At 34.3% G+C, this 24,661-nt stretch overlaps 2 protein-coding genes across 6 annotated transcripts; one reads left to right on the forward strand and one right to left on the reverse strand.

Moving 5' to 3' along the window:
* Nucleotides 1-361: 361 nt before the first annotated feature.
* Nucleotides 362-2,761, forward strand: LOC133293233 (FCS-Like Zinc finger 10-like). 4 transcript variants are annotated; one of them, XM_061491769.1, is made up of 3 exons: nt 362-473; nt 1,042-2,117; nt 2,217-2,761. In XM_061491769.1, the coding sequence occupies exons 2-3, from the start codon at nt 1,096-1,098 to the stop codon at nt 2,302-2,304; spliced, it is 1,110 nt and encodes a 369-aa protein (XP_061347753.1). In that variant the 5' UTR covers nt 362-473; nt 1,042-1,095; the 3' UTR covers nt 2,305-2,761. The 4 variants fall into 4 exon arrangements, with proteins under 4 accessions (XP_061347753.1, XP_061347755.1, XP_061347754.1 ...); XM_061491771.1 differs by having other exon boundaries at nt 374-473; nt 1,039-2,117; XM_061491770.1 differs by having other exon boundaries at nt 398-572; nt 1,039-2,117.
* Nucleotides 2,762-5,675: 2,914 nt separating this feature from the next.
* LOC133293234 (probable E3 ubiquitin-protein ligase RZFP34) lies at nt 5,676-11,652 on the reverse strand. 2 transcript variants are annotated; one of them, XM_061491773.1, is made up of 13 exons: nt 10,225-11,651; nt 9,801-10,130; nt 9,557-9,653; nt 9,382-9,469; nt 8,677-8,736; nt 8,522-8,554; nt 8,026-8,103; nt 7,743-7,786; nt 7,003-7,043; nt 6,784-6,866; nt 6,597-6,688; nt 6,401-6,512; nt 5,676-6,108 (listed from the first exon to the last, which is right to left on the reverse strand). In XM_061491773.1, the coding sequence occupies exons 3-13, from the start codon at nt 9,565-9,567 to the stop codon at nt 5,998-6,000; spliced, it is 753 nt and encodes a 250-aa protein (XP_061347757.1). In that variant the 5' UTR covers nt 9,568-9,653; nt 9,801-10,130; nt 10,225-11,651; the 3' UTR covers nt 5,676-5,997. The 2 variants fall into 2 exon arrangements, with proteins under 2 accessions (XP_061347757.1, XP_061347756.1); XM_061491772.1 differs by having other exon boundaries at nt 9,557-10,130; nt 10,225-11,652.
* Nucleotides 11,653-24,661: the final 13,009 nt, after the last annotated feature.

Genomic DNA, 24,661 nt, shown 5'->3' on the forward strand with positions numbered 1-24,661 from the left:
CATGCTCTCACTCCACTTATTTAGCTCTTATGCATCAACTAAACTACACCTATATTTAATTTACATGTATAAACCAAAGTGAAGTGCACAAAATATTTTGGTATCTAAAGATACAATCTAAAAGTAATTTAAATTCGGGTGCCAATTTAAGAAACACAGGTACTTTTTTACTTTTTGTATCTCCAAATGAGATGAGACGTGGCAAGATACAGGTTAAACATTTGTCACCATCAAAGTGAAAGTAACACAATTTTGTATATTACACGACAAAGTACAAAAATGTAAAACGGACGGAGAGAGAGAGAAAGAGATAGTACAGATACAGATACAGATACAGAGTATGCACTGCACAAGTTTCACACAACTCTTGTCCATTTTATTACTGCATTTGGACTTTCTTATCTGTGTCAGCATCATTTCTCTGAAGTTTCTCTTCTCTTCTCTTCTCTAGCACACACAGAGAGAAAACCCAGGTGGGGGTTCTTCCTGCACTGCATTGTTCCTTCTCTTTCTTTTTAAAAAGTATTGATATTTGAACAAGTCTCTTGGTTCCACACCCTGTTACTTTACTGGTATTCATTCCTGATTCTTCTCGATGAAAATCTTTGCATACCATTTTCATTTTTGTTTTCGTTTTTAAGTTTTGGGTGTTTTATTAGCTCTCTCTCTCTCACTCAGATGTCATCAATCATTTTTTCTTTTTTTTTTGGTAACACTGCTTTATTTTGAGCTGTTAATAGTAATTTTGCTTTTCATTTTCTTTTCCTTATTCATATGCTCATAATCAAAATAAATATTAAATAAAGATGGATATGTAGCATTTACCTTGATTTGAGCTGTTAATAGTAATCTTGCTCATTTTCTTTTCCTTATCCACCTGGGTGATATGCATTCAAAGTCTTGTTCTTTTTCTCATATGAAGATGGATATGTAGCATTTACCTTGATTTGAATTGTAGCTGGGTATTGGTGATTGATTATTTTTATGTTAGTCTGTGTTCTTTCATTTTATGTGAGCAAACCTGTCTTGTTTTTTCAGCAGGTGTTTTGAGATAATACTGAGGAAGAGGACTAGGTCACACTTCAAAAGAATCAAATGACTATTACTGATACTAATTACGATCACAATTCTAAGTCTCATGCTTTGGGTAGCAATGTCAAAAGAAACTCAATTTTCAATACCCCTTTTCTGTTTGTGGGTATGGGTCCTAAAGGCTTGTTGGATTCTGATTCAATTAAGAGCCCCACTTCCCCCCTAGATTTTAAGTTTCTTTCAAATCTAGGTAACCCCTTTAAAACCCCAAAATCATCATCACCCAATGAGGGGCAGCAACAAAGGAGCTGGGATTGTACCAAAGTAGGTCTAAGTATTATAGATTCTTTGAAAGAGTGTTGCAAGTTTTCTGGTGAAATTCTCCTGTCATCAGAGTGCAAGAAGACTGGTCTCAGTCCCCAAATGATTATCAAAACCCCAAATTGTAAATCCTACATGGATTCTGTTCAGTCATCCAAATCCTTACCTGAAGATTATTTTAAGCTTCCTTATGCCCAGAATGGTTCTATTTTCCACAAGGGGGAATCCACTGTTCTTTTTGAGATTGGAGAAACCCCGTTAGAACATGAGCCTTTTGGGAAAGCTATGTCTTGTTCATTGGATTCATGCAGTCCTATTAAAGAACTGTCTAATTTAACTGGTTCCAACTTTGATTCAGAGAATTTTGCTATGAACCAAGTGAGTTCTCCTCCTCATTTTATTGGAGGAAGCCAGAACCAAAACAACAACTTTGAACCTATAGAGTTAAATTCAAACCCTTTGTCCCTGTCCTCCTCCAATGAATTAATCAAGTCTCTATCAGCAAGTGAGATTGAACTCTCTGAGGACTACACATGTGTAATTAACCATGGTCCCAATCCCAAAACCACCCATATTTTCTGTGACTGCGTTTTGGAAACTCATGCTAATGATTTTAAAAAACATCATAAGAATGAAGTGAAGGAGGAGGGATTGTCCTCCCTCGTGGCTAACACTCCAAACCAATATCTATCTGGTGACTTCTTAAGCTTCTGCTACCATTGCAACAAGAAATTGGAAGAGGGGAAAGATATTTACATATATAGGTAGATTAGCACTATTGCATCTCTTCTTTTTTGACTTACAGTTTCTTTGATGGATATAATATTATTCTGAAGATTGGCTTCCTTTATTATATCCTGCAGAGGTGACAAATCATTTTGCAGTTTAACATGCCGTGCCATGGAGATCATGATTGATGAGGAATATAGAGAAATTGAATCCATCATCTGAAAACTCTTTAAAGTGTAATTTTGTGGCATCCTCATATCTATACATAAGAGGCTTTTCTGTCATTGGCACTGAGCCCTTGAGATGAGTAGACGCACCTGATCATCTATTCACAAATTAAGAGCTGTTTTATGTGAATCTATTAGCAGCCATGGATGATTGTTTTGTACATCAGTGCGTTTGCCATTGGTTTTTTAGCTTTCATGGTCTCAGTGGACGATGGCTCTCTTCATAGAGATTTGATTTCCATATATAACTGGATATATAAGTTGTGAAATTCCGTGATAGATTAAGCTTATTTTTCATGCAAAAGTTAAGGGTGGAAGCCCATTTTTCTTGGCTGACCCCTTATTGAAGTTGCCTTGTATTATCTCTACATATTATGTCAAGAATCAGTGTATGCAACTCAAAACAAGTTTTTGACTTGAACGTAATGAAACTATTTCTTTTCTGGAATGTAAATCGCAAAATGTAATGTTTTAGTTCTTTCAGCTGTATGCCCTGATTCACCTGTAATATTTACTTGTATTTAAGCCCTCTAAAACTTGGACAGGAATGAGTTATAAGCATGAAATTCTCCAGAGACTGGTAGATTATTCCCTGATCTCTGGTATTTGAATATTTGATGCTTAGTAATACCCTCATCATGCCAAGTTGATGGTTCTTTAGAATCATATGTTTGTAATGTTGATCATCTTTTGTCCTGTGTTATACATATTTGTGGGGCTGGGGATACAAAATTAGCGGGACAACGATCAAATTACCAAAATGTCACGCTTTAGAAATTTTTTACCAAAGTGCCAGGTTATCAGTCTCGTTATGCCATGTGGCAAGTTAGGATTGACCACGTGACAGCACTTGGTTGGCCACATAACTAGCTGCGCAGTGCAGCTAGATTACGTGGCAGACAACCCATGTCACCGTCTGCCACGTGGCCTAAAGCGCTGGGTTACGTGGCATCTTACGAGGCCAAAATTGCTGAACTGCGTAGCTGTTTACGTGGCGGTTGTTGAAATACTCAACGCTTGTGTGACATGTGTCACACTGTGGTAAATTCGCTGGGCTGAGCTGATTACGTGCATGTGTGACACGTCATTTAAATGAAATTAAATAACATTAATTTAATACTCCTAAATTTAATTATTTAACCTTTACAAATAATTTAACTTAACATATTTTATAATTAAAATAAAATAATTAACAATTTTAAAAATAAGTAATTAACAGTTATAACAAATAATTAATCGTTATGATCAATTTAAATTAATATAGATTAAATTAAACTATTTCAATTAACAAACATAAAATATATTACATTAATTAACAACCCTTGATTAAATTAAGTAATGTAATAGTTCACAAATTTTTAACATAAAACAAACTACATTTAATTATTTTAGTTAACACCCCTAAAATAACTAATTAATTATTCTAAAATAATTAAAATTAATATACACTGATTAAACTAAAATAATTAACATTAATTTAATTTAGTTTAATTCTTTAACACTACTCAAATTATATTAATTTTTTAACCGTTACAAATAATTTCAATTAGCATAAATTAATTTAAACTAAATTAAATTAATATAGTTAACACTAGGGGAGTAAATGGGCCAGGCCAGGCCTACAACACAGCTTATGTTGAGCCTGGCCTTTTTGAAAAATAGAGTTGTCTTAGGCTTACAAGAAAGCCTTTTTACCAAATAGGCCATAGGCCAAATTTGTCAAGCTTGGCCTAAAGTCTTGTACGCTAGCCTATTTAATTTTTTAAAATAAAATAAAATAAAATATTTATTCTAGGTGACAAAGTATAACCCAATTTTCTTTTGTGTACCGCCGCTTCTAAGTGACTTCTCACTCTCGTGTCTAAGTTTCGTCTTTAGTTGACCCAGTAATTGTATTTCTTTTTTATTTTTTCCATTTCTTTGACTCTAATTTCCCTCTGATCTACATTATAGAGCTGAGGTATTTATTATGTTGACTCTTGTTTGTCACTTTTTATTTCTTATGAGAAGTATTAGTGCAGGCATGAATGAAACTTTTTTTGCTCTATACAATTATTTTCTTTGTTCAGTATCTGCAGTGGGAGGCCTGTAGGCCATATCAGGCTTTTTAATTTTTAAAAATAAGTCTGGCCTGACCTATAAAACAAAGCCTTTAATAGACCAGATAAGCTGCATATTTTTTTACGTAGCCTTAGGCTAGAAAGCCCGGCCTAGCCTGACCCATTTACACCTCTAGTTAACACTCCTAAAAATTATCAAATGATAATTGTAAAATAATTTAATTAAATTTGTACTAATTTACACTACATTAGTTAACAAACATAAAAACTCCTAAATTCATTAACACTCGTAACTTATATTAAACTCTTAAATTATTTGTAAATGTTAAGTAATTAAATTTAGGAGTGCTAAATTAATGTTATTTAATTTCATTTAAATGACACGTGTCACACATGCAAGTAACCAGCTGCTCAGCCCAGCAAGTTTACTACAGTGTGACACGTGTCAGACATGCGTTGAGTGTTTCAACAACCGCCATGTAAACAGCTACATAGTCCAGCGATTTTGGCCACATAAGACGCCACGTAACCCAGCTCTTTAGGCCACATGGCAGACAGTGGCAGGGGTTGTTAGCCACGTAATCTAGCTGCACTGCGTAGCTAGTTACGTGGCCAATCCTAACTCGCCATATGACGTAACGAGATTGATAATTTGACACTTTGGTAAAAAAAATTTTGCAACGTGACATTTTGATAATATTTTAAGTAAATAATGACAATTTAGTCGTTGTCCCCAAAATTAAGTACGCGAGGGGCGGCATCTTATTTTAACTTGGTCGTGAATATTCACGTCAATAGACATAATTTTAACGCTGAAACTGAAATTATTAAAAATAATTCAATCACAAAATTCATAAAATTAAAAATGATCAAAATAAGACGATTTTTAAAAATTTTCCTGATATTTTTTTTTGGTATATTCCTGATATTTTTTAATATATATGAATGATCATACTCTTATACATTATTATTTTATTATTTCAAATATCAGTTTTTCCCTAATTAATATATATGAATGATGATATATATTATTTATCTTAATATTTTTAAATTTTAGCTTTTAAATTTTTATTGAAATTTATTTCAGAATATAAATATATCCTGATGTGATGACTGAACTAGGTTGCTAACAAAGTTTTTTTTTTTCTAATCCAAACTTGACTCAATTCGATCACACCCTTAAGTGCAAATTCAAAGTTCATGCACGAACATGAAAAATGTAAGGTGATATTTACTCTCTTTTTGGCTTCTATTTTGAATTGATATATTTTATTAATAGTTGCAAAAATGTTAAATTCTTGGGCACAACTGCACAAGTATGTGAGAGGTAATCAATAATTAATAAACCACAAAAATATCATCTAACAAAGCGAATTTGCAACACGCGAAAACTTAAAACACTCGAGGCGATTATAACTAGTGGTCCCAACGTTACTCCCCGCTACCAAACCAATACCAAAAACCAGTTTCTATCCCCTTGAATGCATCTCAGCCTGCAATCGATATAATATTCCCAAACATCCTTGTACCATTAAGGACACACATGGACTACCACTGGCTTAACAATAATATCAAGTGAAATCAAATACAGGATTTAATGAAAACAATAAAGAATCATTGTCACTCTCTCAGCCTCTGGTCTGTCGTGTATTGTAGGATTTGCAATTCAGGCATTTTCGAGCCACAAAATGGAACTGAACGTGAGAAGTTTTGCCACAATCATTGCAAAGGATCCAAACCTGTTAATAGTAACACCATTAGTCCCTCATAATCAGCAGGCAACATAAAACTGGATTCACCATGCAACAAAAACCACAGGTGCATCTCAATGCAGATTGCAGAAGGAGAAGGTACATGCATAAAAATCTTGGTCAACCACTAATCATTAATCACACCATATAACCTCTCCCATCTTTCACTCCCCTCCCATAGCAACGAAAAGACAAAAAAGAAAATCGAAGGTCTATGCTGCATGGTAAGCATGAATCACATGTAATACCCATATTCAGAGAGGAAAAACGGAACACTGACCATTTTATCTCGATATGGCTCAGGCATTGGTGTAGCAGCAATCTCCACGTCAAATTTCTCCCAAACCTTTGACATGTCACATATTGACTTGGAGCAGAGCGGGCATGCATACCTGATATAAAATCAAATACCAAGATCAGCACAATTTTTTTCTAATAAAGATGGAGAATGAGAGGAGCTACTCTGTGACACTCACTGGAAATGTTCTCTCATTTCGTTCAGGCAGCTCTTATGAATTGTATGTCCACACGGCATAACAGTGACCTCATTTCTTGATTCAAACAAATACTGCAATCATCAATTTCGGCATGCTTGAATCAGCCTCAAGCAATTTAAACAAACTGGTAGAGTGACATTAAATCATGAAAGTTGTAAAATGTTACCTCAAAACAAACAGGGCAATCATGATGCATTGCTCCTTCCACACAAGGATGATTGTTGTTCAGCAGAGTTGAGTAGCAGCAACCTATGAAAAGAAATCATGAATGTGTGACGATCACAAGGGTCGTTCAATTTAAAATGATCAAATTGCTACTTATAAGTTATTAAAAATCATAGGAATGATGTTTTAAAAAAACATCGGAATAAAAATAATCACTTACGACACTTGTAGCAATGGAAGAAATTCTCACGTCCTCCAGTTCTGTTTGAGAACATTAGAATCAATCAGTCTAAATTTTGATACAAAGCTTGGTCAATCTAAGAAAGCAAAATACCCTAAGGGGGCGTTTGGTTGAGGAAATTTTTTTGGAATAGTAGGAAAATGTAATAGATAGAGAAATGATTGGAAAGATAAATAAAGTGAGATAGGTAAAAAAATGTAAAAAAAGTTGTTTGGAGAGGAAAAACTTTACTGGAAAAATTAGGTAACTTTATGAAATCAACAGTGCATTAAAAGCCAGATAACCGGTTTTCCGAAAAATCCCACCTTCAAATTGGGTTTCTAAACAGTGCGGATATCTATGTTTCTCATAAATCCATACAAATTGGATAGATGGGTTTTTGGTGAAAATACGTTGAAACAAACATGGTGTTTCTAAAAGCCATACTTGAGAAACATAGATATCCGCTGAAAAGCTCCCAACCAAACACCACCTAAAGCTTCAAACTATACCTAATAAAAATGCGTTCTATAAGTCAAACATGCTAGACTACTTTAGTTAAGGGGGAGCAAACGAGAAAATATTATTACCGAGGGCGGGGTTGTCAAAATTAACATTTAATTTTTACAATAAAAATTGACGGAAAAATAAAATTGGCCCCCTCAAACACGTTACCATCCCTGCCAAAAATGCAAAGACATTGATACTTCAGATAAACTAACAAGAGTAGCAATTCATACCTGCAAATTCCACAGCCACTGCAATGGTACTGCTGCTTAGATATCTGAAGTACATAAAAGAAATAAGATAGTAACACAATACCACTCGAAAATCTTTATAATTTAAAAGTTCTTATCATCATTCATTCCATCACTGATCTACAAGCTACAGTTAGAGAATACTTACTGGTTATGCACACCTCAGAGATAATTATACCATCAATCATATCATACACGGAATAAAAAAAATACATATACAACATGAAAAGAAAATAATTCTTCAGTTCCAGGATTAACTACTTACATCATCATCAAAGAGCTTGCATGTCCCACAGAAGTACTTGCCCATACAAACACCACAATTAATACAATTTTGCTGAACCTGGGAGCAGTAAAAATCAGCATAAGAAAAAACTAAGCTTCAAATGTTCAATGTATATTATAAATGAAAATTTCAGCTTTCATAATGGATGATTTGTTGAATAAAAGAAGAGACTAACTCAAATACCCTAGCCATTATCTCTGATGAAATTGACAAAACTTCTGTTTCCATAAAACATATTGAAGAACCTCCAGACAGTAATAAGCTATAAAATTCCCTCATCAAATGCACTATTTTGTTTCCTTTATGCATGAGAATGACTCTATATATTCGCATGCAGATTGATTTTCTTTCTTATTTGACAAATAATAAAGATTTAATCTATCATAAACAGGTATTTAGATCTTCATTTATATTTTGTTTTACATACCACAACAAAAAAGTACACCCAAAGATATTGAAGAAATTCTAAACTCACCTCTTGTTCCGTCCCACAAAGTGAACATATCACCTGAATATGTCAAAATTATTTCATTAACATTAAGGAACTCCTTGACCATGAAATAGCAAAAGGGAAAAGGTGCAATTAATTGTGGATATTCCAATTGGGGATGTCAAAATAAATAAGCATACCTGCTTGACTTGGTGTCGTGGAATGTCATGTCTATGCTTCTGATCAATGTCGATATCATTCTGTAGAAAAATTATAATAAAATTACGTTCCCCTAAAAATAAAAGGAATGCTACAAGACAACAACTAAACCTAATGAGGCCATTTCATGGTATATTCTAAGCCATAACTCAAAAGTAATGAGTTCAACTTGCATGGAGATCGTGGAGACCCTACTAAAGGATGGTGAGTCATAAAATCAGAAACAACAGTAAGATGAACTAACTGATATTTACTTTTCCAGATTTAAGCAACTCACTAATAACTGATTCTCAAATTAGTTCACAAAGGGTACAAAACCTTGTCACCTAAGGTAGAGTGGTAGACAATGAGGAATATAAGATGAACTGATGAAGGCAATATAAATATTTCTGAACTGAGACTCAAGCATAAATGTGATAGATCACAGCAGGATTGTAAGGAAGGAAAATATGGGGGAAACCATAAATAAAAGGCCAAGACAAATAGAAGCCAATGAAGATTAAAAATCAGACTATCAACGCTAAGAACAGTCAAAGAACGACAATGCCAATTAGGGAAAGGATTATCTAAGAAGATTGGCCAGAAATATGAAACACAATGGGACCATCTCGTTTATAGCAACAACGATAGATAATTATTTGAAACATACAACTATCATCAAACACTAGATTTGGTAATTTACTCACTTTCGCCTCATTGTGACAGTGGCGGCAATCAAAAATCTCATTGCAACAGGGGGCCCTGATACGACATCTTCTCCGGTAGTGTTGACATCTGCATACAAAACATATTTTTTTAGCAAAAGAACATAAAACACAACAATCTAAATGGTGGGCAAAAAGTATATGAAATTTTTTTTACCCATAGTCCATATATCCTTTCTCTAGCAATTCATTGGCATTTTTGTGATCTATTGATTGACCTGATTCTTCTCCAGGCAAGCGCTCTGCATTTGATTCTGGAGGATATGCATTTTTCTCAGTAATCATGTCATTGCACTCAAAATGCAGAGGCTCAGAGTGCATTACTGCCACCTCTCCTATGATACTAGTTATCCTCAGATAAGATTACCAAATATCTAGAATCTGGCAGTGAGCTTACAGACCTGCATGTAGGAACACATTTAGAAATAATCCTAAAACAAGCGGTAAACACCGAATGCATTGTTGCTTTCTTCCATACTGCCGCAGACCAATTGAAATCAGAAGCAACAAAAAGGAATTATGCAGCTCCAATCAGCATTACTTCAAGAGGGGAACACATCAAAACAAGCGAATATACAAGAATTCCACATATTACTACAAGGTAGCACTGGGGTACTTGACAATCTCCAGCAGTAAATAGAAACCAATAGCGTGGAATGATCACTTGATTCCTTGAAGAACTCCCAGAACCAAATCCAACTACACTGGAGCCAACCAATAGACACTCCAACCTATGTTGAAAGCAATAAATCACTCGATCAAATGCATCCCAAATATAAATATAGTAGTTGTGTTGATTTTATTGTCCATGAGGGGAAACCCTACCTTAAAATGAAGTTCCATTGACTCTTCCATGAACTGAAACTTACCAAAAGCAAATAATTAAAAATTTCATACCATCTGCACCTTGTAGATTCATTTTGGTCAAATTAGAACACTTTTCTTCGTTAACTAGGTCACTTGACAGTGATTTTTCCTTTTCACTGCCAAAAAGAACATTTACATTACTCCATGGACAAGGCTATCCATATTCAAGAACAAAATCCTCATCCTCCTTATCCATATTAGGAGTGCAGCAGGGCTGGTAGAAGACAAAATGAAGACTGGAAGAAGAAAGAAGGGAAGATTGGCACTGATAATAGACAATAATAATATGTTATGTCAAACAATGGGTGTAGCATCAAGCCAGTCTTTTCATCATCCATAATTGGGCAAAGAAACAAATGGATAGTTTCTATGAATTGCAAAAGGGAAATCACATCCATATGAAGCTTTAACGACATCAAAACCGGCTACAAACTGTTTGTCCATAGTGGACGCTGAAAGGTAGCATAGAAAAATAGACACGGGTAAGGCAGCAAAAGACGGTACTTGTTTGGCCACTCTTCCCTTTGAAAAAAAAAGGGTAGTTTCCTTGGAGTGTTAGCTTTCTGCAACTGGATGGTCCACTTCGTATGCAAATCGCATTTTCCTGCAGTGTTAGTCTCCTGCATTTTCCTAGCGTGATATCTAAACTGAAAATGTCATTCATAACTCTCCTAAAAACTTTCGCTCTCACATATCCATATAGATTATTCCTAGCTATCAATGTAATTGGGAAAAAGCACTCCAACTATCTTATTACTTCAAAGACATAAACTGCCTTATATAAGAAACTAGAGACCATAGATCAATTTTTAAAGGTGACTGCCTATTTCAATTTTCAAGCGTTACAAGATTACAACCTATAGAAAGAAACCACAGATCACTAACAAACACAACAATTCATTGCCTGAAAGCCAAGGTCTTGTGAGAATTCCACTAAACCATAGTAGAAAATGGCTTAACTCCAGAGCATAACATGATGCAGAGCAAACAAAAGAGTTAATTAATTACATAACCACAACAAACAAAGGTAGTAACATTCAAAATTGCATTAAGAATTCACAAAGAACACATCAGAAAACGTAAAAATGCAAGAATTGAAACGATTATCTTCACCTACCAAAACCTAACAGAGAACGCAATTATTATCGCACTCAAAATCACAACACAACCGAGAGTTATAAAAAAAAAAGCAATAATTAAGGAACGGCACAGAATTGGCGCAGAACAACAACGAACTTTCAACTCGGAGAGTTGGGAAGAAGAAGAAGACGGCGATCCAAACAAACACAATCGGCGATTGATTTGTTCTTTTTTTTTTTTTTTTTTTTTTTGGGACCTCCGACTCGAGTCTTATCTGACACGCTTTTGTTTTCTTGAAATGAGAGGAGGATTCGAATTTATGTAGAGTTTAATTTATAGGCCCGTGTGAGAAATGTTTTCGAATTTCGAGAGGCTTCGAAATTGACTTGCTTTTATTGACAGCGAATGCAAGCTCATCAACATTGATAGTGAGCTGTGACAGCTCGTAGTTTATTATTATTCCATTTTTGCCACCCCCCTCTCAAAATATCTCGTTAGTCGTTACGTCTCACACGTAACGTGTCACCATCACCACAATCTCCTTGATTTGTGTGCGGATATTCGATCGGATTTGTATTAACATACAAAGAAGATTATGAATTAAAGAATTATGAATGTAATTAAATAAAGTTAAAGAAGTTTCATATTAAAAAGTATTACGTAATCTAATGAGTTATGACTTACGAGCGTTGCGTTGTTGGCGACAGGGGTGTTCGTGGTCTGGATTGGATCGATTTTGGAAGCAAAACTCATCTGATCCAATCTCTTCAGTTTGATCATGTAATCATTCATTCGGTTTAGGTTTTTTTTCAAATCCGATCCGATTCAATCCAATTTTTTTCGGTTTGGATTGGATTGGACCGGTTTTCGGTTTTTTGAAAATCCTAAAATAAGTTTCATGATTATTGTGCAAATAACATCTTTTGTATATATTGACTTTGTAAAAAAAAAAAAAATTGAAATACAAAAATATCAGTAAACAATACCATAGTTGATGAGACGTGACTAAGTTTTTTTTTGGGTTTAGTTGATAAGTTAATGAGTCTTGAGTTTAGAAATTTTTGGGCTATGATTGAAGAAAGGACAAGTAGGTGGCTTTTTGACCCTTATGCCCCTTAATTAATAATTAATTACCAAATTGCCCCTCATTCAAAACTATTTCGAAAATTTACCCTTCCCAACAAACATAACACCAATCTGCCCCTGTTTGACCGTTGACCACGAAGCCTACCCGGGTACACCATTACCTACCCGGGTAAATTTTGAAACTTTTTATCTACCCGAGTATGTAGGGGTGTACCCGGGTAGAGTTCTTGAATCTGGGAAAATGTTTGAATTATTTACCCGGGTACGTAGCAGTGTACCCGGGTAAATCGCGTCCAGAAACCCCAATATGTATGGGTTTCGGCCATTGTTGCGAGGTATAGGGTTTTTGAAACCCCAAATCTTTCTCTCTTACCCTCTCTAATCCGAAACATCACACATATTTCATCTCATCATTTCAGAAAGCTGAATCTTGGGGGGACATTGAGATTACATCTCCACACTCCCATTTTGTGCTAAAAAATCTGAACCAACCTCCAAACCCAAAACCTAGATCTAATTTTTGTGTGAAAGATGAGTTCAAGTCCAAACATGGTTCCTATAGTTGTTTACTACAATGGGAGGCATTTTGAAGGTCCGAACGGTGTCCGATTTGAAGGAAAAACAAAAACGATGAAAATCAAAGTGGGCACTACATGCAATGAACTGAAGGAGAGAATTCTTCAAAAAATGGGGTCAGAAGGCATACATTCCATCCACCGCATGATAGCCAGGTTAGAGACTGTAGTGGATATGGATACAATATACTACATTGGAAACGATATAAATGATGATGAAGATGTGGAGTTCGTAACAGATGCGTTTGTTGAATGGAAAGTATTAAAATATATTGAGATATATGTTGAAGTTGATGTTGGACAATCTTCATCTTTACCGGTGCATACAACCACTACTGCACACTGTACCGGTCAAGAAGATACAGTTGTACGATCTTCTGCACCTCCTCAGGTAGCATGGGATGAGGATGAAGAGGATGAAGACGAGGACTATGTGGACAGCGAAGAGGAGGGAGAACCTGAAAGTGCTATTCCAGAAGGTGATTCGTCAGACACTGATGTGGACGGTAATTTTGAGGCTGACATGAGCGCCGTAAGTCTCGGTACCCCAGCCTTGTCACCACTTCATGTCGACCCAGTCAGTAGTGGTAAGTTATTAAATTTGAATATTTGCTTTAGACAATTTATTATTTGTGGTAAGTTATTAAATTTGACATGATCTTTAGATGCAGGGTCTGAGGAGCCATTCTGGAATGAAAGCCAACATTATTCATTCATTAACTGGGCGCACCCTAATGACGAGTTGGAGATCCTATATGGCGATGATGACTTGCACGGAGGTTGGAAGTTAGGAGATCCGTTATTTGTGCAACAAGAATTTGGGTCCAAACCAGAATTGCAACATGCTGTGAAGATACATTGTATGAAGGGGCGCAAGACAGCCATAGTTGAAAAAAGCGACGAGTCAAGATTTGTTATGAAGTGTAAAAACCATGCTGACGGTTGTCCCTGGTATATGAGGGCAATTAAGCCGAAGAAGGGAGCTAACTGGGTGGTCCGTAAATGGGGTCAAGGTCACACATGCCTAAATCAAGGCCTAGCACAGGATCATAGACAGTTGGATTCAAATGTCATTTGTGCGGCTATAATGAGTATGTATTCTACTGTTTATTTAATGATTCAGATTAATTGAGAATATGGTAAAGTTAATTTTTTTTTTCCAGATATGTTAAAGGAAGATCCATCCACAAGACCAGCTCTGATACAGGAGAGGATACAGGGAACATATGGATACAACATAACGTACAGGAAGGCCTGGAAGGCAAAAATGAAGGCCATCGTTAAGTTGTTTGGTGACTGGGAGAAATCGTACGCATTCTTGCCAAATTGGCTAAAGTATATGACGGAGGTGAATGTGGGTTCTGTGTTCAAACTTGATACAAATCAATGTTTTGATGAACATCGGGTTTATACAGACAGGGCCGTATTTCAAAGGGTTTTTTGGACATTTCACCAATGCATTGAAGCATTCAAACACTGCAAGCCTATAATTCAAATTGACGGCACTCATCTGTATGGGAAGTACAGAGGTACTCTACTGATTGCAACATCTCAGGATGGAGATGGATTTCTGCTCCCTATTGCCTTTGCTCTTGTTCCTCCAGGTGAGTAAATAATTTTGCTTTGGGGTATGTGAAAGCATGTGACCCTTCTTTGCCACTTCATACTGTAAATATTTTCTGAGCTCATCCCTATTGACTTTGTTGTTGTTCCTCCAGGTGAGAGGTTGGATGATTGGTCCTGGTTTCTTAGCCTTTTACGTTTTCATGTCACACACAGGCATGGTATTTGTCTAATATCCGATCGTCATCGAAGCATCATAAGGGCGGTGAAAGACCACGGAGGGTGGCAGCCTCCATATGCTTATCATGTATTTTGTCTACGTCACATCGGAAGCAACTTCAATACCCGTTTTAGGAATGTGGAATTGAAGAAAACGTTGATGAAATTAGGTAATGTACGGTATAATTACTCACATTTTCAACCATTTGAAGAAAACGTTGATGAAATTCACTAACTAATGCATATGTCATTGTTTTACCATAACCTCCGAGTATGGGCACCGCATCTCCGCCAGGTGAAGTAAATGTGTCTGCTCAAGAAGCGGCACGATGTCAAAACGCTCTAGGTTGAAGAATGCCGAATCCAGTGATTTCGGTTCGCAGATCTTCCGGGTCATGAAAAACTTCACGAACTTCTCGTGTGAAGGAATGTCATCCTCAAACAAATATCCGAATGTCAAGTCCGGAGCCTGACTCGAAGCAGCCTGGGGCTGAGAGGATGACGACCCATCGTGACGACTCTTGGTTCTTCTCTCGGAATGGGTCACTGGCAGCTTTGAAACGCGTCGAGAGGTCATTGTGTCACACTATTAAACTGAAAAAATAACCAAAATCAGAAATTAGATACATGTTAGGGTTAGGGTTAGGGTTAGGGTTAGGGTTAGATTCAGGGTTAGGGTTAGGGTTAGACAAATTGATAAAATAATTCGGACAGAATCAAATGATATAAACGAAAATACAATGAATCAGAACAGAAATCATAACATAATTGAAAAAACTGAAAAAAAAATTCACCTTTGATCGATTTCAATCGGTAGAAGGCAGAGAGGTTGCAAGGTCCGCGAATGATGATCACAAACAAGACGAATTAGTGCAAGATTCTGCCTGAAATCGCTCAAGATGACACTCCTCTAGCAGCTCTACTCGGGTACCCCTTTTGTGGGTTTTCGAAATGGGGCTGCTGGGGTATTTTAAAACCCTACCGTCGATGTTTACCCGGGTACACTGCTCCGTACCCGGGTAAATAATTCAAACATTTTTCCAGATTCAAGAACTCTACCCGGGTACACCCCTACATACTCGGGTAGATAAAAAGTTTCAAAATTTACCCGGGTAGGTAATGGTGTACCCGGGTAGGCTTCGCGGTCAACGGTCAAACAGGGGCAGATTGGTGTTATGTTTGTTGGGAAGGGTAAATTTTCGAAATAGTTTTGAATGAGGGGCAATTTGGTAATTAATTATTAATTAAGGGGCATAAGGGTCAAAAAGCCACAAGTAGGTAGAGAATAATTAATATATTGGATCGGTTTGGATTAGATCGGTTTTCATCAACCCATCCGAAAACCGATCCAATCCAATTAAAATTTGCGATTTTCTTTCGGTTTCCAATTTTTCGATTTTTCGTTTATTCGGTTATCGGTTTTTCGGTTCAATTTTCGCGGTTTGAATTGGTTTGGATCGGTTGATGAACACCCCTAGTTGGCATGGAAAAAAATTCGAGTTCGATTTTCATTAAATAGATAAGATAGGTTGACAATTTTAATTGTAATTAAGTCCTGATTCAATATTAATTTTATAATTGATTCAAAAAATTAAAACTTATAAAAATACAAAAAAGCTAATTAAGGTAGATATAAAAATATATATATATAATTTTTTTAGTTAATTATAACTGGTAAATTGTTATCATAATTTTATCAATGTAATCAGCATAAAACGTAAGGTAAACCTCATGTGGTAGCATGAGTCACTTTATGGACGAATTGACAAATATCTGGTCACTGTTGATTTGTTTTAATTTTCGGAAATGAAGAGTGTTGTTATATAAGTTTAAAAATATAAATATAACCAAAAATTCAAAAGAAGTTATAAACAGCCCTTCTCTCCGAGTAAAGTTTTAGTATTCTTATTGAAATGAGATTCAATACTCTATTTATTAAATTAAAATAATATATTTTTCTTAATTACAGTTAATGACAAAAAGTATAATGAATAGAAATTGTCTTTTTGTCATTAAGTATAGCTGGCAAATTGTTACCATAATTTTATTAAGAGTAAACACCTTTTTTAGTTTCTGTCAACATCTACGAAGTCCTTTTTAGTCCCTGGCAATAAAAAAGGATCAAATTGGTCCCTGAAATTACAAAAAAAGGATCATGTTAGTCCTTATGTCAACTCCCAAATATGTAGAGTGGCCCTTTTCTTGTACTTTCAGGGACCAATTTGGTCCTTTTTTATTGCCAGGGACTGAAAAAGACTTCGTAGATATTGTCAGGGACTAAAAAGGGTGCTTACTCTTTTATTAAAGAGCAAATGGTTTGGTTTGTCCTTGGATTTATGAAATAAAAGTCGAAATTGTTTCTATGCATATCGATATTGTTCAAAGGAATGTCCGGCCCAATTAGAAGGGTTACGTGGGTTTGATGTTGAGAAACAAAGTAGGGCGCTCAAAAGTGCGTGTCAGGATGAAAAATTGGATATTTTCAGAAAAAACATTTATTGTTTTAAAATATATAAATCTTCTGATATATATATATGTGTTGACTTTTTATATTTTTTTCTGTTATATAAAATTAGGAGGAGAGAAAAATAGATGGTATTTTAAAGGAGAGAAAAAGAAAAAAGTCAATAAATATAAACAAAAATACGGTCATTTTATTTAAAATAACATAGAATTATATATTTTAAAATAATAAACACTTTTCCTTTTTAATCTTTGTTAATTTTTTTTTCTAGATATATGAGATTTTACGACAGCTAGTCAGCTATCCATCAAAATGACCCTGAAGATTTGGGTTTTGAGGGGCCCATACATTTCTAAATATAACTACTGAAATTTTTCTCCCAAAAAGCGGATAATGTTTTGGGTCTTGGGCTTGGCCATGCTTTGGATTCGCTCCCAATTGAGATGGGCTTAATGAGCTCATCTGCGCCGAATCCCAAAAGAAAGTTGGGTTCACTTTGTGAATGGCCCGCCTCGTTCTTCCCCAATCTAACATTATTTTGTTGGATCTCAATTCTTTAATTTGCAATTTTGAGTCAAATGAAACCAGCTATTTTAATTTAACAATCAATGATTTAACATAGATTTTTCCTTTTGTATTTGAAAATCAATATATATATATATATATATATATATAGAGAGAGAGAGAGAGAGAGAGCAATTTTAATAAACAAATTTTCTATATTACAAGCGCAAGTGCAAAGAATCCAATCTTGGGCATCATTACGATATCATGATCCTTAATCTCTGTAATGCATTCCAATTGATCTACAAACTTAGTAAAATTAATTATAATATTATTTCACTGAATCTCTTACATATTATCTTACACTTGTTTACCAAAACTCCTTAATCACCTATAACACCGTACGATTAATAGTATATAAAATATTTCAAATTTATTTAACAAAGATAAATTCCATAGATAATAGTGATAAAATGGTATATTACCCAATGAAGATTTTCTTTCTAAACTCATGGTTATAATTTTTTGTTAAAAAAACATTGAACGTATAATTTTCTAGGAAGAAGAAACGTAGTGTATATTCATGATAAATTGATAATTTTGTCTCCTTCTAGCTTAATAAATATATCAATTTTAGATTACCAAAAAAAATAAATATATATTTCAATTTTATTTAACAATTTTAATGGAGCGATACTAAGGTACTTTTATTTTTTGGAAAATCTTGTATACTAATACTTTGAATAGTTTTGTAAGTGATCGGCTCACCAAAAGGTTAAAACCTCAAACACATAAGGCCCGAACAATGCGCGATATTCACATCGCGCATTAGGGATCGCGCATCAGGTGCACGATGGCTTCATCGCGCCTAAACCTTCTTTAAACATGACTTTAGAGTTAAGTAATAGGTCAATAAAGCATGAATAAGAAGTCACCGCGCCACAGAACCAATACATAAAAGACAGCTACAACTTGCCACCACTCTACCCAGATAGCTTGACATAATAGAGATAAGGCCAGAAAGGCACAAGCTGAACCTGCAGCCCATAAACAACCAATCAGAAGGCATACCGCCTATCTAAGGCGGCATCAGATTCATTATATAAACAAATGGTACATAACCAGGTATAACCTAGGATACATGCACACGTGATTTTTTAAGAAAAATAAGTGTTGGACACCGACACGTTCTGACACGCGGTCAATATTCTGGGACATGTTGACTATCTTGACATGCAACTTTGACCGTATCGGACACGGTCAAAGGGTAAAAATGTAGAATTTTTGAAAATTTTAATAATTTTAAAATAAACATAAAAGTAAAAAAAAAAAAAAAACCAGAGCACGCTTCTGCCATTGTAGATGGCTTGGACATGTAGCAAAGTCAAAAATACAAAGAGAAAATGGCGAGACTTGCAGCAGTTGGAGGCGGGGTGGGATGGATACGGTGGTGGTTGTTTCCCCTAAAAAAATGGTTCTCTAGTTTTTTCCTGGAGCCTCCTCCCCTTTCCTCTTCTAATATTTTTGATCTATTCTCCTTATAAAACTTCCAATGGAAGCACCCCCAAGTCCCAACCATGTATTCGACAATGGCAGAAAATAAAAATGCTCTTTTCATTAAATCTGGTCCATCATTCCACCCTTTTTTTCATCGTTTCCCTTTTTTTCTTTTTTCACCATCCTTCCTTACCTTTGTGATAAAGCCTGTTTAATGTGTCTGTCCCTTCTTTTCATTTTTTAAAAGCTGCATAATTTGCTTTTTTATCTCATATCATAGAAGTCTTCTAGATAGGAGAATAGGAAACGTACACATTTTAATAAAGCATTAATTGCTATATTGAAGAAAATCTGTGTGTGAAGTGTACTAGGAGTGAGAAGAAAAAAAATTATTTTAATGAAAATTATGTTATTGTTTTTTTTTTTTTCTAATTACATTTTTATCAGCTAATGTTCTAATTTCAACTTTTTCACAACTCTTACTTATTTTTTGTTTCATATATGGTCAACGCTGCAAAGAAAACAAGCAGATAAACAAGTCACTGAAATTTAATCGATTAAACAAATTTGTAATCGATTCTTATATTAATTTGACATTAAATGGATTAAGTGAATATTGTAATCGGTTATTTGTTGGATTAAGAAATATTATATATATAAATGTAAAATATATTATATATATTAAAAATATTACTTAATTAAAACATGTCCTAACGTGTCGGAATCTAACATTTTTTAAAATTAACGTGTCAGCGTGTCGTGTCGTATCTCGTGTCGGTGTTGGTGCATCATAGGGTATAACAATTTAATTCAGTAAGAATACCACATAAGCCTTACTTTGATACTGACTTGAGCGTTGGAGTGTCATTGCATGTACCCACCCTAGTCAGGCACATCGCGTCAAAGGAGAATCATATTTATCTCACTACAAACAGCCAACAACAGTCCAAGAAGCAGATAATCTAATCCAAAGTCTTCTTTCATCAAATGTATGTGATTGAACCCGATACATATTGGTCTGATCAGTAACCATTCAGATCTAATTCGAATAATATTTTCTTTTAGTCCAAGAGAAAATATGATTATATAGTGTCACATATATAAGTTTCTATTTTTAATGCAAGTATCAGATCTCATAATAAGCAATTATGGTATAGGTTGATTTATGATAGAAATTATATCTTTCCCTCTGACAAGATGATCTCTGTTGAGTTAACTTTTGTCAAGTTATTGATTGGTTCTATCCCCCATTTTAGATTATTTTGTAAATGTCTAAGTAATTTATTTTATTTTACAAATATCTAATTTTAATTGTTGCACTTAAATTTTTCTTGTCAAGTTTAAACTCAAAAGTTAAGCTGCTATAATGTTTACACCAAAAAAATTAATACTACCAAATAACTGTAACTGTTAATGAAAATTTATTTAAGTTTTTTCGAATATAAGAAAAATATATTCTTAGCATTTGAGTATGCTTTAAAAGAGTAAAAAAAAAAGTAATACTGTAGTAAATAGGGAATTCATTATAATATTAAAAATATTTGCGTATACGGTAATACAGATTATAACAATTTTTCTTCTTTATTAGGTTGCTTGTTTAATTTGTAACCTACTTGGATTATAGAATATATTATACAATTTTATTTTTTTGGAGTGAACTCAGGTAGCCATATTTGTTATATTGGTTTAGTCTATTCCAGTTCATTCTTGGATGAAAATAACATGCCTCTAAGATTGTGGCAAGAAGATTTCGATGGTTTTGTCAACTAAATGATAGAATAGCCCACAGACATGAAGTAATATGATTATATTTGAGCTTGACATAGAATTAAAAAATAAAAATAGAGAGAGATAGATCTTCCAGCAAGTAACGTTACTTAAATGGTGGCATGTTAATTTAAGTGTTTTTTTATTCAAAAACTTTAATATCAAGTAACAACTGAGATCATCATAACAACATAATATTTGAATCAGGTTAATCGGGAGAAGCCCAAACGATCAGCCCAACTTTAATTGAGAGACTTCAGCTTACCTTGTTTGGGTCAAGCTAAATAAAATGAAATATTATTATTATTTTCCCACCCAAAAAAAGAAATGAAATATTATTTTGAAAATTATATATAAAATTTCAGCTCAGTTTGGATAAAACTAGTTTTTAAATTTAGATTCAAAAACCAATCCAGTTAATTTTTTTAACTTTTGTATTGTTCATTTTATTGTATACTCGTTGCAGCATCCAAGCTCAATGAGCATTTATGAAGATACTTACAGATAATCTATGATGCACGGATACTGACACGTGACACGGGGCACGACACGACATGCTGACACGTTAATTCTAAAAAAGTCATATTTTGACACGTTGAGACACGTTTTAATATTAATTAAATTTTTAAATATATATAATATAATTTATATTTAATACATATAAGAGTCTATAATAAGTCATATAACCAATCAAATATTTAAATTTCATAACATAAATATAAATATAAATAATTTTTCGTACTTTGTTAATTTTTCATGTCAAATTTCATAATAGAAAAAAATTAATTTATAAATTATTTTTTTATATTTAGTTAATAAAATAAAATTAAGATTTAAAAAAAAAAAACGTGTCCGAGCATTGACTGTGTGTCCAAAAAAGTTGACTGCGTGTCAGAAAAACGTGTCAAAACGAGTCAAAGAGTTGATCGCGTGTCCTCAAATGTTGATTGCTTGTCGGACGCGTGTCCGAGTGTGTCCGTGTCGGACACATGTCCGACACGCAAAATTTTGATGTGTCCGAGCTTTCCGGCAGATATTCAACCAACAATGGATCCTAATATGATTCGAACCCCAACCATACAATTTATGTGTTGTGGGTTAAGTGTGAATAATAATTGTACATAGAATAGGATTCGATTACAAACTTTTTTTTGCAAATTACACTAAGTACGACCGGTCGTACACTACATGATTAAAATATGACCGGTCGTACTTAGTGCAGTTTGTAAATATAACCTGTCCCATTGTACATAGATAAAAAAGAAAGTAAAATATTTTTTCTTTTGGTGAATAAAAGCAAAAAGTTTACCAAGAAAAAGAGAGAGAGAAAATAAATATTAGGGGTGTAAATGGGTCAGGCTAGCCCGGCCCAGCCTACGGCCCGGTTTACATTGAGCCCAGCCTTTCAGAAAAGTAGAGTAGACTTAGGCTTATAAAAAAGCTTTTTTAACAAATAGGCCATAGGCCAATTTTGTCAAGCTCGACCTACAGCCTTGTAGGCTGGCCTATTTAATTTATTAAAATAAAATAATAAAATAATATTTATTTTATGTGGCAAAGTACCAATACCAACCCTAATTTTTATGTGCATCGCCGCTTCTCACTCTCGGCTTCGTCTTTTCTCTTAGAACCCTTGTGCTTGTAGCCGGCCATTTCTGACAGCCACCTCTGCTTGGAGCTCCTTTGTTTAGGTACACAGCGTACGTTCCTTCTCTCCTCTTTCTCCTAATCTTTTTCTTTTCCTCCCAAAAGCTCCATTTTTTTCTTATGAGAAGTACTAGTGCATGCATGAATAGAACTTTCTTTGCTTTATACAATTATTATTTTTTGCTTAATATCTACAGTGGGAGACATAAGGCCTGTAGGCATGTCAGGCTTTCTTATTTTTAAAAATGGGCTGAGCTTGACCTACAAATAAAGCCTTTAATAGGCCAGTAGGCCAGATAAGCTGAATTTTTTTTGACGTAGGCTTGGGCCAGGAAGGCCAAAGCCCAGCCCAGTCCATTTACACCCCTAATAAATATAAATAAAAGATTCATAGTCCAAGTTAGAATAAATAACTATGATAATTACTTGTACTTTTAATAATCTATTCCTTTCCTTATAAATTAACATTCAATAGAATTGAAAGAAGGGCTTTACTTTCATGAATGAAAGCCCCGGCCACAACATTTTTTAGGGGACATTTGGTAGAGGAGAAAAAAAAAATTTAACAGAGAAATGTAATTACTAGGGATATGGTGGAAAATGAAGTTTGGTAGGAAAATTAAAAAAAAAATTTGTTTGGTTGGTGAAAATTTTATCGGAGAAATTGTGTAGAATTTTATAAGTCTATATTTTGTTGAAGGTAAAATATAGGTGAGAAAATATGGTTAAATTACCACAACAATCCTTGACTAAAATAAAATGGAAAAATATGGTTTTAGTTTGCTGTAGTTTTTCCAAACATCAGGTTATTTTGGTCTCCTTGCATGCAATCCTTTTTGGATTTTCCCATCAATCAACAAATACCATCTTGTAGGTGGTATTATTCAACAGTATTTTTTACACACAAAAAGCAAATACTAGGCAAATGAGTTCCCTAGCAAATTTTTTTAAAACATGATACCAAATATGGACATCCAAAAATACCATTTCCATTTGCCTATCTATTCTTAACAAAATCTTCTACCAAACACACCCTTAGAGATTCATTTGTTGAATTGCCGTCTGAAATGAAGTTGCTGACACCACCTTGGCTTGCACGGATTGAAAGAGAAATAATTAACATTCCCCTGATTAGCGCATCAATAAAAACAGCTTAGCGACAATCTCAATTATAAAACGAAAGCCACATAATAAACTATCAACAAGTTGACCTTTTCCAAATTGTAAGTTATGAAACATCTCAATAATAATGTTAGCAATCACACACTACATTATCTCTTCTTTCGTATTGAAAGAAGAGAATTATAGATGCATTAATTAAGGTCCCACCTATGACAACAACAAAAAAATCGACTCAATGGGTATAACTCAGTTGACAATACAAACATAGTAGATTAAAGAGAAAATCTGAGTTTGATTCTCACCAAATATATCTTTGTAGAGAAATAGAGTTTTAATTGTGACTTAATCCTGATTCGGGATTAATCTAATAGCCGATTCAAAGAGTTGAAACCTATATCTGGGAGTCTGACTCGCCTCAAATAGATAATTAGAATCTATATATAAAAAAAAAGTGAGAATTTTTATTTTTAATCTCTCCTTCAATATTTATTAATATTTTATTAATTCGATTTGAGTCGATAAAATTATAAAATTTTCTCACAAGTTTTTAACAAATTTTCTATTTAGTTTTTAATATATATATATATATATATATATATATATATATATATATATATATAATTCGAACTCAAATTAAGACGAAGCAATTCATGTCAAGCTTTCGTATTGATCCACATCAAAATCTGTGGGAACTTGAAGTTACAATATTGATGGGAGGAATCTTTGAGGGTTCATTTGTTGAAGTTCCGTCCAAAATGAAATGGCTGACAGCTTCGCTTACACGGATTGAAAGAGAATTAGCATTTCTCTTACTGATTAGCGCGTCATTAAAAATAATTTAGCAACAACCTATATTGTAATAAGAAAGCAA

Source organism: Gastrolobium bilobum, unplaced genomic scaffold (genome assembly GCF_033153095.1).
Source record: "Gastrolobium bilobum isolate Gb01-03AN ecotype WA unplaced genomic scaffold, APGP_CSIRO_Gbil_v1 utg6142, whole genome shotgun sequence".
Lineage (NCBI taxonomy): Eukaryota > Viridiplantae > Streptophyta > Magnoliopsida > Fabales > Fabaceae > Gastrolobium > Gastrolobium bilobum.